At 40.7% G+C, this 10,664-nt stretch overlaps 2 protein-coding genes across 5 annotated transcripts in view; one reads left to right on the forward strand and one right to left on the reverse strand.

The window, feature by feature from the left end:
- Nucleotides 1-8,520, reverse strand: part of NLK (nemo like kinase) — a 158,798-nt gene extending 150,278 nt beyond the window's left edge. Inside the window, exon 1 of the mRNA XM_077852056.1 lies at nucleotides 6,845-8,520. Within this exon, the coding sequence (XP_077708182.1) occupies nucleotides 6,845-7,302 (458 nt within the window). The 5' untranslated portion in view covers nucleotides 7,303-8,520. The remainder of the gene's footprint in view (nucleotides 1-6,844) is intronic.
- LOC144286053 (uncharacterized) lies at nucleotides 7,335-10,070 on the forward strand. 4 transcript variants are annotated; one of them, XR_013354157.1, is made up of 3 exons: nucleotides 7,335-8,088; nucleotides 8,397-8,647; nucleotides 8,828-10,070. XR_013354157.1 is itself a non-coding variant. In XM_077852057.1 (3 exons), the coding sequence occupies exons 1-3, from the start codon at nucleotides 7,399-7,401 to the stop codon at nucleotides 8,977-8,979; spliced, it is 477 nt and encodes a 158-aa protein (XP_077708183.1). In that variant the 5' UTR covers nucleotides 7,340-7,398; the 3' UTR covers nucleotides 8,980-10,070. The 4 variants fall into 4 exon arrangements, 1 of the variants encoding a protein (XP_077708183.1); XR_013354156.1 differs by having other exon boundaries at nucleotides 7,337-8,088; nucleotides 8,422-8,647; nucleotides 8,828-10,069; XM_077852057.1 differs by having other exon boundaries at nucleotides 7,340-7,472.
- Nucleotides 10,071-10,664: the final 594 nt, after the last annotated feature.

The following is a 10,664-nucleotide window of genomic DNA, read 5'->3' on the forward strand; positions in this document are numbered from 1 at the left end:
GCATCTGAGTCCATCCATCTAGAATGTTCTTCCCCATTAGCTCTCATTCTTAAAACTCAGTTCAGGTATTACCTCTTCTAGAAAGCATTCATACCTTCCAGAGAAATCTCTCCTTTATGTTCTCATAATATCCAGGGAATATCTCTATTGAATCATATCTACTACTATGTACCTGCTACTATTGCATTGATGGCAAATGGATAATAATTATCCCACTACAAGTCTCTTTCTCTTTCCTGCACCAGATTATATCTTTCTTAAATTCCCTCTCAAAAAAAAAAAAAAAAAAAAAAATTCCCTCTCATCTAGCACAGGGCCTGGAAATAATCAATAACCAATAAATAAGTATTGTTAAAGAACAAGTGAAAATATATCCTTATATTTTTATTTTAAAATTAGTTTAACTCCAGATCAAGACTCCCTGAAAGCAGGGATATATTATTTTGCATACTGTTTACTTAACTATAAGCTACTTTAGGGCAATTATCATGACTTAAACATCTTTATATGCCAGTACAAGTACAGAACAGGTAATAACAAAAGCTTGACAGAGTTTGTAAAATTATTTATAGAACTAAATATCCTCATTAGTGCATACAATAGTGCTGGACTATAGCAGGTTGAAAATAAAAATACACTGACTAGTGAGTTCTAACAACATCAAAACCTTCTTCTGTCTGATAGTAGATATGATTCAATCAGCCAAAGCAATTCAAAACACAGGTATGAAGCTAGGTGTAAAGACTGCCAATCATAATCAATGACAGATATCACTATACACACTCCCTCTACTCACACCATTATAATTAACTGTTAAAGTGCAACTCAACATTTTTTCCTTAGTTTCCTTTTCCTAATTCCAGAGTACTAGAATTCTTTCTAATGTCTCTTAGCTAGGTACCTTAGAACTACCACCTAAGTCTATGAGGACATGTCACAGGCTTATTGACAGTATTACAACTGTTGCCTCAGGCACTCTCTGTGTTACCCCTAAGCAACAATTGGATCAAACTGACAAGCTATATTAGATGACCTAATCAACAAATAATTCACTGGAGTATTATGGATGCACATGGATTCATAAATAAAACCCAAATAGAACTTTATAATGAAAGAGCTTCTACCCAATGACTTCTGTTTGGCTGGATGACAAATGGAAAAGTTACTTTGGCCTTGACAATTTCCATCAAAGAAATCAGATTGGCATAAGAAAGAAACATACATTACATAAACAGTTGATTCTTGAACTGCTAAGCCATCACCAAATCTAATAAAAATCACCAAGAATAGTCATTCTACAATACAGAAGTCAGTGAAAACTCTAATATGCCAAGTTGTGAAGATAATGAAATATTCCAATACTCCTATTAGAGGACAGCCTTAATATCATGAAATAACATTTCTATAATTGCTCATGCTTTGAGGGTAAAGCCCCAGAAACCTTAGAACTTACATTCAAACATATATTCAGTTAATACATTTTGCAAATATTCTTCTACTAGCAAACATTTAAAAGGTAACATTATCTGCTCCCATCTTTTTTTCAGGACATGCACCAGCGGTACTAAGTAATGACTAAAAAAAGTTGCATGTAATTTTGAGGGATGTTGTCGTTTTAGCTTGTCTGAAAAGGCAATTCTTTCTAAAATGTTTTTTCTTAATAAAAAATATTTATCTTCTTTCCTTCTAATAATCAATAGTATGACATAAAACTTCTGCCCAAGAATAAAGAGTTTCTTTTGTTGTATTGTGAATGAGTTCTTTTGCTGTATTGTGATTTTATTTTTATTTTTTAAAAATTTTACTTATTTATTTGAAAGAGAGAGAAAGAGCAAGCACGAGCAGGGGGAAGGGAGAGAGGTAAAAGCAGGCTTCCCAGGGGAAAGGGAGAGAGGTAGAAGCAGGCTTCCCGTTGAGCAGGGAGCCCTACACTGGCTTGATCCCAGGACCCTGAGATCATGACCTGAATAGACGCTTAACCCATTGAGCCACCCAGGCACCTCTATTTTTGGTTTTTTAATATAATTTGGAAAAATTTTGTCAGGAGCCTAAGTACAAAATGACTTCCAATGTTAAAGGCTATGGAGTTTGTATCACCAAGAAACCAGTTCAATATCATTAGATTGTGTTACTTTTATTCTCTCTCTTTGCCTTCTCTACTTTATGACCATGAACCTGCAGTTTCTAAAAGTCTGTCTGTAGTTAAAATTAACAATATAGATTTCCACATTTCCAGTTTCACACGGATGCTTTGTTATGTCTAGAAGAGCAACCGTTTCCTTTTTATGGTGCAGGCTCTGCCGTCTTCAAAGCTCTTCTCACAAAGCAGCACCCCCATCGCCCCGCCCCAAGAATCCAGCTGTGGCAGTTAATCTTGGCTGATAGAGAAACTTCTCAAAACTACAAATTCTTAACCTGTAAAACATAGTTAATAGAATATACTCCAGTATACTACTCTTTCTGATGCAACTAACTCTAGGATTTTCCCCAAACATATCCCAAAAGCATTCTCCATTTTTCCAAATTAAAATCAGCTATTTGAGGAGGAAAAGGTCCAGCGAAAACATTAGAAAAAAAATGATGCCTCTAATTTTCACAAGATGAGCAAGCTAGATGATATCTGCCACGCATGAGGATTTACACTGAATAATTTTTCATTAAATCACACATATTTTCCCCCACCTCACTGGGATCTTCTTTAGCAATTCTCACTCTTTCATCCAAACACAAGTAAACGAGTTTTCACTAAAGCTGAACTTTGATGATAAGGATGTCCTTCATTTGTTACATTCTGAGAAGAAAAAGTTAATTTCCTTCCCACTATGTAAATCCACAACACTTTCTAAAACTGTGTAGATGAACTGACTAGAACACCTGCCAAGTCCATATAAACATGTATTTTATATATTTTAATGTTTGTTTTTAATTATTAATAGCAGATATATAGCACACAGCATAACTAAGGGGGCACTTTACGGTATTAGAAGTCATGCCTCCAAAAACAGTCTGCAGGTTGTTGGTTTCACCTGATAAATCTGGCCATACATGAAGCCACTTCTGCATACATTAACACAACAGGTTTTTTCTATCAACAATAACTACAATAAAAACAGCTAACATTTATTGAATGTTTATTATATGCTAGACAGTATAATCATTGGTTTACAAGGATTACCTCATTTAATCCTCATACCAATCCTAGGAGAGGTGCTGTTATCATCCTCATTTTACAATGAGGAATGGAGAGGTTAAACAATTTATTAAGCTGACTCAACTAGTAAGTAACTAAAGTATCACTACAGTGATACTTAGGTTTTGAGACACTGACATAAAAGTAATGGGCTAAAGGTATTAGAATAATAAAATTCAAAGTTCTCCAACTTTACTTGGAATACAAAGGCAACAGATCAAATGAATCCCAGGATCTTTGATCTTTCAATTAATCAGATAAATTAAAAACCAAAACACTAATATTCTAAGTAGAAGCTTTTCCCAGATTCATTATCAAGGTGGCATTATGTGCCATTAATCCAATCAATATTTCAGATTGTCCATGTCAAAACTGCCTGAGTTCATTAGCAGGCCTCAAACCTCTCTCGTGTGGTCAACTTCCTCCAACTTTAAAAAATATGCACTTCATGAGCCCCTGGAAGCCTTATACTGTATTATTCTTTGTCCCAAGATTGTCACATTTTTAAGCACTGCATATTCACTTTCCTCTGGCAAATATGAACTACGAACAAATAGAGATTGATATTATCCTCACCAAATGACTGAGGTTTCTGTTTGTGGGTTGTTTTATGTTTTGGTTTTGCAATATGAAAATGTCCATATGGGCATTTGAAGCCTTGGCATCTGATAAAGAAGGCTCAAATTATATATGATGCTTTGATAACCCATGAACAATATTCTATCACTGGAATGAATGTATCTCAGGCTACCCCATGATCATATTTACCAGGTAAACCAGAACCCTTACTTTGAGATAAAGCACAGCAGACAGTTGTTAATGAAACCTTAATTGAACTGTCAAAGCACCATCTTTACCAGCAAGCTAATAGGTAATTCACTACTTTTACACAACTGTCCAATATTGATAAGTTATTCCACTAGTTAAATGCAGCAGAGAGATAAATCAAGGCTGATCAACTAAATTGTTTAATGATAAATCTGACTGGTAAAATGCTATACCACTTCTACAAATATCTCTCCGTGTCTACACAGAGAAAAAACAGTATCTCTCAAAATTACATGCAATGTTTTCAGCCATCAGTTAGTAATTATGGGTGCATGTCCAGAAACAGACATGAGAGTAAATACAGTTTCCTTTTGTGCAGTATGCCAAAAGAAAAATACCTGCAAAATGCATTAAATAAATACAAGAATCTAAGTGAATCTTATGATGCCCAAGTAGTCATATGTTTTAATCGAATGATGTATCACTGGGAAAATATTTTTATGTCCCATTTTAATCATTTTAGAAAATAGTTTCAGGTTCATTAGTAGGTGTTCTCTAAATTAAAAAAAAAATTCTGGTTCAGCTAGTTAAAACGTAAAAAACCTCACTAATATCTTTAGCTTGGATTTTAGAACACTAGTGCAATTCAGTCTGGTTTTGGTATTCAAATCTCTAGTTTTAACAGGTCATATAGCAGTTAAATTCCAAATATAATAAGCAATTCAGACAGCAAGTCATCAATATGTAAATATAAAAATAGAAAAGCATTTGCATACTAAAACACACACCTGGAACTCTTCCTTTTTTTCATACTGAATTGTACTTCACCTGTAACAACTGATTAAAAACACTCAATGCAGCTAACCAGAAAAACTTGGTTAAAGAAAAAAGAACAGCCTGACCAGATCAAGTCATCAAGCAGCAAGGAGTCCACAGCATTGTGCTAAGTGCTGGGGAGAAAAAGGTGTACTCTGGTAACACAGTCCATACCCTCAAGTGGCTTACAAATATGTAGTCAGACAAAGCAAACCCAAAACAACTAGCGTACAACGGAAGATGGTATACAGAAGGAAGTACACTTGAAGTACAAGGAATGAACTCTGATGGGGTCATCAATTAAAGAATCTAGAAGGGGTCAATCAATTAAAGAATCTAGAATGGATTTAAGTCAAAAAATCTTTTCCTTTAGCACTGACTTGAAGTGAAAACTTCTACAAGTCATATCACCATTTGAGAGAAATGTAGAACAGTTTTACAATATAGTCAGGAGTGCTGCAATCCACCTCCCCTTCAGTAGTTCTAGTTCTTAGTGTAGTATGTAAAGCACTAAAATGAGAGAGGGCATCCAGGTCTAAGAAAATCCAAACAAATTCTAAGTAGATGACAAAATTTAAAGCAAGGAACAACCTTTTTCCTGTCCACACCCACTAAGTAAGCCCCAAGCTTTGAAATCCTCAAGGGTTAGGCAGGAATGGAAGTTCACAGTGCAATCCCTGGGGACAGGATATGGAAGAGACGAAGGCAGGAACAGACAGGTCCCTGAGCGGAGTGACTGAAGAGGCACCATTATCAGCTACACTCTTTCCCACCAGGAATCCCATACACCTTAGAGGGAGCACTGCAGCAGCAACCTCCTTGGAGAGCTAGCCGAGAAAACACTAGAGCCGACTAGTTTAAAAAAAACAAAAAAACAGATCACTTTGTAGCTTAGATAATAATATATGAAATATAAAGATGTCCAGATAGAATGCAAACATGACACTTACATCAATTATAGCCTGAAAAACAATGACAAAAGGAGACATTTACCAGGCTAGTTCCAAAGAATTCATTTTCCTGTGGTGATAGGGGCTTTTCTAGACATTAACAAGAATCTATTTTTGAATGCACTGAAAACATCAATTCATTTGTCCACACCAGAATACTTAACCCTTGAAAAAAAAATTCAGTTCATTCTAGTTGTTTTAGCAACAGGACCTAGGATGATAAATTCATTCTATTATAAACTACTAATCTTCCTAAGAAAAGCAAATAGACAAAATGTGGCATTTAAGAAGTGCTCAGACTTTTTAAAATACCCTAGCACTAGCAAAAGTGGAGCAGTTTCATATATTTAAAAAGTATACTACTATAGTAACCAACCAAGGGATAACAGCAACCTAAGAGGCACTAAATAACATTATATGACACTAAAACATTACACTGAATGTGGGCCATGGCATAGCTACAGTCTACTGACCTCATTTGTGGTACTCATGTGTGATGCTATATTTAATGCATTCTTATCAAAAAGCTAAAGCTACATACTTCCCAACTGTAGCTTTATGGTTTAAAATAAACCACTTAAGCAACGACTTAACTGGTTCAAGTATGAACCCTATCTTCCTTCTGGGGATCAGGATCACAAATTAAGGAATGAAAAGGCAAAAAAGGAGAGCAAAGTAGCTATGAAGAGTATGACCCAATGACAAGACTATTGTTAAGGACTCGAGTTTGGGTCATCCGTGACATGACATCTGCTGCAATTAGGCAACTGACTCAAACTAAATCAAACCTAAGAGATGACCAAGGTCTGTATGAATACACGTTTCATACATCCATCTATTGGTCCTACATTTGGTGGCTTGCTGAGGTTCTAAACAAAAAGTTTGGTAGACAGCAAACGTGTGTGAGTCGTCTGAGGGTGTTCTACCAAAATGGGCCAGGCCTCAAAAGCATAAACCCAGCCAGCCAACACACTGGGCCTGGGCCTCTCTGGGTGAGGGTGGCTTCCTCCAGTTGAGTTGCTCCACTCGGGTCAACATGGAGAACGCATGACAGATGACTCGCCCAATCACAACCGTGAGAAGAAATCAGGAGAAGTTGTGTTCTTCTTTTGATACTCACCAGACAACACCAAAGGCTCCATATCCAATAGGTCTATCCGGCTCAATATCCAGCTGCTGTTGTGGATGATGCGAGTGTTGATGGTGGTGCGCCTTAACTGTAGCAGCTGCGGCAGCCTGTACCTGAGCTGGGGCTGCTGCAGCTGGTCCAGGAGCCTGACCCGGTGCGGGTGATGGGAAATATGGCTGTTGTTGCCCAGGGTTTAACATGGCTGCAGCTGCGGCCGCTGCTGCGGCTGCGGCAGCTGCCGAAGAGGTATGCTGCTGTACGGGGTGTACAGCCGCAGCCGACCCCGGATGAAGATGGTGTTGAGGGTGGTGGTGGTGGTGAAGGTGAGGAGGAGGGAGGTGTGGAAGGTGGTGGTGATGGTGGTGGTGGTGACCTGCTGCTGCTGCAGATGTACCGCCATTATAAGCCGCCATCATTTTTGCGTTGGCTCTTGCGCCACAAAGAGACATTCAAAAAAATGCCCTTTGATTGGAAAGCAAACTGGGTCAAGCTGTCATTTGGCCATTTAAAAATGAAGAAAAACCACTCACTCCACCTCAAAAAACATGGAGCGGAACTGGCTTTATGTCTTCATCAGTCAATCCAAACAAGTTAGAGGATCTTGGTGTTTGGTTTTGGGGTGAGCGTGTGTAGAAGGGTGTGGATTGCCAAAAAAAAAAAAAAAAAAAAAAGAAAAAAAAGAAAAGAAAAACAGAAAAAAGAAAAAAAGAAAGAAAAGGAAAAAGAAAAAGAAAAGGGAAAAGGAAAAAGGGACCCCTTCCCCCCAGGTTTCCTGCCACAAGTGGGTACTAAAACTCCATCCTTAATTGGGGGGAGGTTCCAACTTTGAATGTGGGAATAAAGGCCAAACCTCCCGACCCCCTGAACTCCACACACGAAAAGGATCAGGTAACACGCCACCCTTGGAATCTTGTAAGAGGGTTGACTCATCTACCCCTTCCATTCCCACATCCTTTTCTAAACACCTACCACCTCCTCAAAAACACAACTGAAAAGAATTCCAACCACCCCAAAAAGGTGGGGGGAAATTTTCAGGGAAACCAGCTTCCCCCCCCCTCGGATTCTCGGGCCTTCCTACATCTCCCCCTACTCCTAGTCAGGCTGACCTGATTGGAGGGGGGCACTAAACTTTCCAGAACAGAGAAGAGCCAGGGAAGGAGGCGGGAGGGATAGGGTGAGCAGAGGAGGCGACAGGGCAGGACGGAGAGGAGAAAGAGAACCGGGGCAAAGTGAAGGTAAGGAGGTGCAGGGAGGAATGAAAGAGAGGTGGGCAGCACTCGGACGCCCAGACGGGGAACCGCCCCGGGAGGAGGTTAGGGTCCCGGGGCCGAAGAATAGGAGCCCCGGGAGGCGGGCGGGGTGCAGTCGGAAGCGGGCTGACTCCTGCCCCCGCCGCTGGCTGCTGAGCCCTTCTGCTGAGGAGGGTTGGGGGGGAGAGCGGGTGGGTCCCCCCGCGCGACGGCCCCCGCAGGGCTCAAGGCTGCTCCGTCTCCCCCCCTCCCCCCCACCCGGCTTCCCGTCCCCGCGGCCGCTTTCTCCTCAGTCGCTGCCGGCCGCTTTCTCCTCAGCCGCCGCCTCCTCAGCCGCCGGTGCCGCCGCGGCCGGACTCACCTCCCCTAGCAAAGCCGGATAGAGCGGAGCCAGCGGCGGACACGCGCAACCAGCCACCGAGGCCCCGCCCCCGCCTCACACTGACCGGCTGCCCTAGCCAATCCACGCCCACCTGTCTGCGTCTGCCTCCAATCCTGAGCCCGGAGCTTCAGACAGGCGCACTGCTCGGCCAGTGGCAACAAGGTGTGGGTCTCCTGGGGAAATCCCGCCCCCGACCCGGGATGGGCAGATAGAAAGACCAATCAAAAGGCAGAGTTGGGCCTGACCGACAAGACTGAAAGCGAATTAAAACCCAAAGATCTCCGTGACATTTTCTTTCGCCTCTCTCCTCTTTTCTTTTTCTTCTTTTATTTTTTTTGGCAGGAGCAGGAAGCTGCGTGCTAATCCCGCCCGCAAAAGCTGGAAGAGAGGGTGGAATAAAAGAACCAATCATGAACCGGGGACCAAGAACAGAGGCAACCAATCCTTGGCTTGAAGACGAAGTGGGATGGGACTGGGGCCAGATAGACACTTGACTTGACAAATGGAAAAAAGATTGATCTCGGTCCCACCCTCCAGGTCTCCTATAGGTCAAGATTGTGGAGAATTCGCTGTCGTATCAGCGACGACCTCTTCGGGGGTGGGGCCAAGTGAAAGGGGTGTGGTCTAAAGAAAGGTAGGCGGGACTTCGAGGAAGAAGGCGGAGTCCCAATGTCGCTGGTCCATTGATAAGAGCCATGTCCTATCCGTTTCTAAGTCATCAAGTGTGGAGAAGAAATAGAGAAAGCAAAAAGGGATGTCAAACTTCAGAAACTCAGTTCCAAGGTTACCCAACAAGACAATCACAGAAGAAACTCAGTAGACTCCTAGTTCACAGCCTATGGCTGGTCCTCCATGGCTAATCCTCATCTTGGCAAAAAGAGGTGCGGTCTCCAGCATTCACCACTACACTCTCAAGGGGCGAGAAGGCTCTCGATGCAAATTAAAGCAACAAAGATGATAAACTTAACCACGGAGATCGTAATTTTCTCTTGCATGTTTCGTTACTGAAATCTCACTGAAATAGCATCTTTCACTATCACATAACCTCACTTACTTGAACTTTATTTTAAAATACCAAATGATAAGCTCACGTAATGTTATCCTTAGGAAAACTTCACTCAGAACTCTGGAGATCATCTTTGATGTCTGTCTGCCCACTCCTTCCCTTCTAATCAATCGTCAAGTCTTGGACATTTTAAACCACTTCTAAACACCCTCCTTCCTCCCTAGTTACCACAATATTACCCTAATTTATGTCACTACCATCTTTAGCACATCTCCCTGCCTGAAGGCTAACACACCTCTATTCCATCCTCCACTGGGAGTATAGCAACCTTTTAAAAACACAAGTCTGATCGTGTGGACTTTTGAAAAAAGTCAATAATAGATCCGCTTGATCTGTTTCTCATATTGCTCAATGACCTTATCTATCACCTCCACCCTCTATACTTCATACATTCTGAACTTTCAGTTCCACAAATGGTTTGTGGCTTCCAGGCCTTCATGCTTATCTTTGGCACCAAACACTCCCTATCCACTCCTCTAATTTATCGTTCAGATGAATTTTACCTTTCATGTAAATTTTATCTTTTTTTTTGGAAAATTTTTCCTAAATTTGGCACCAAACACTCCCTATCCACTCCTCTAATTTCCTAAATTTTCCTCTAATTTCCTAATTTCCTAATTTTCCTAAATCCACTCCTCTAAATTTTCTAAATTTTCCTAAATTTTTCCTAAATTTGGCACCAAACACTCCCTATCCACTCCTCTAATTTATCGTTCAGATGAATTTTACCTTTCACGTAAATTTTATCTTTTTTTTTGGAATTTTTCCTAATTCTGTTGTAGAGTATGTATCTCTGTTATGTATTTCCATTGCACTGCCTCTCTCATAGCGCTGAGAACTCTATATTTTAATTGTTTACTGAGTTTGACCAGGATCTAAAACGTATCTGCCACATGGGACGCCTAACTGGCTCAGCAGTAGAGTGTCTGCCTTTGGCTCAGGGCATGATCCCCTCCGGGGATCGAGTCCCCCATCCGGCTTCCTGCATGGAGCCTGCTTCTCCCTCTGCCTGTGTCTGTACCTCTCTCTCTGTCTCTTATGAATAAATAAACAAAATAAGTAAATTAATTAATTAATTAATTAATTAATTAAAAAAACTTATCTGTCGCACTC

The sequence above is a fragment of the Canis aureus genome, chromosome 16 (assembly GCF_053574225.1).
Source record: "Canis aureus isolate CA01 chromosome 16, VMU_Caureus_v.1.0, whole genome shotgun sequence".
Taxonomy (NCBI): Eukaryota; Metazoa; Chordata; class Mammalia; order Carnivora; family Canidae; genus Canis; species Canis aureus.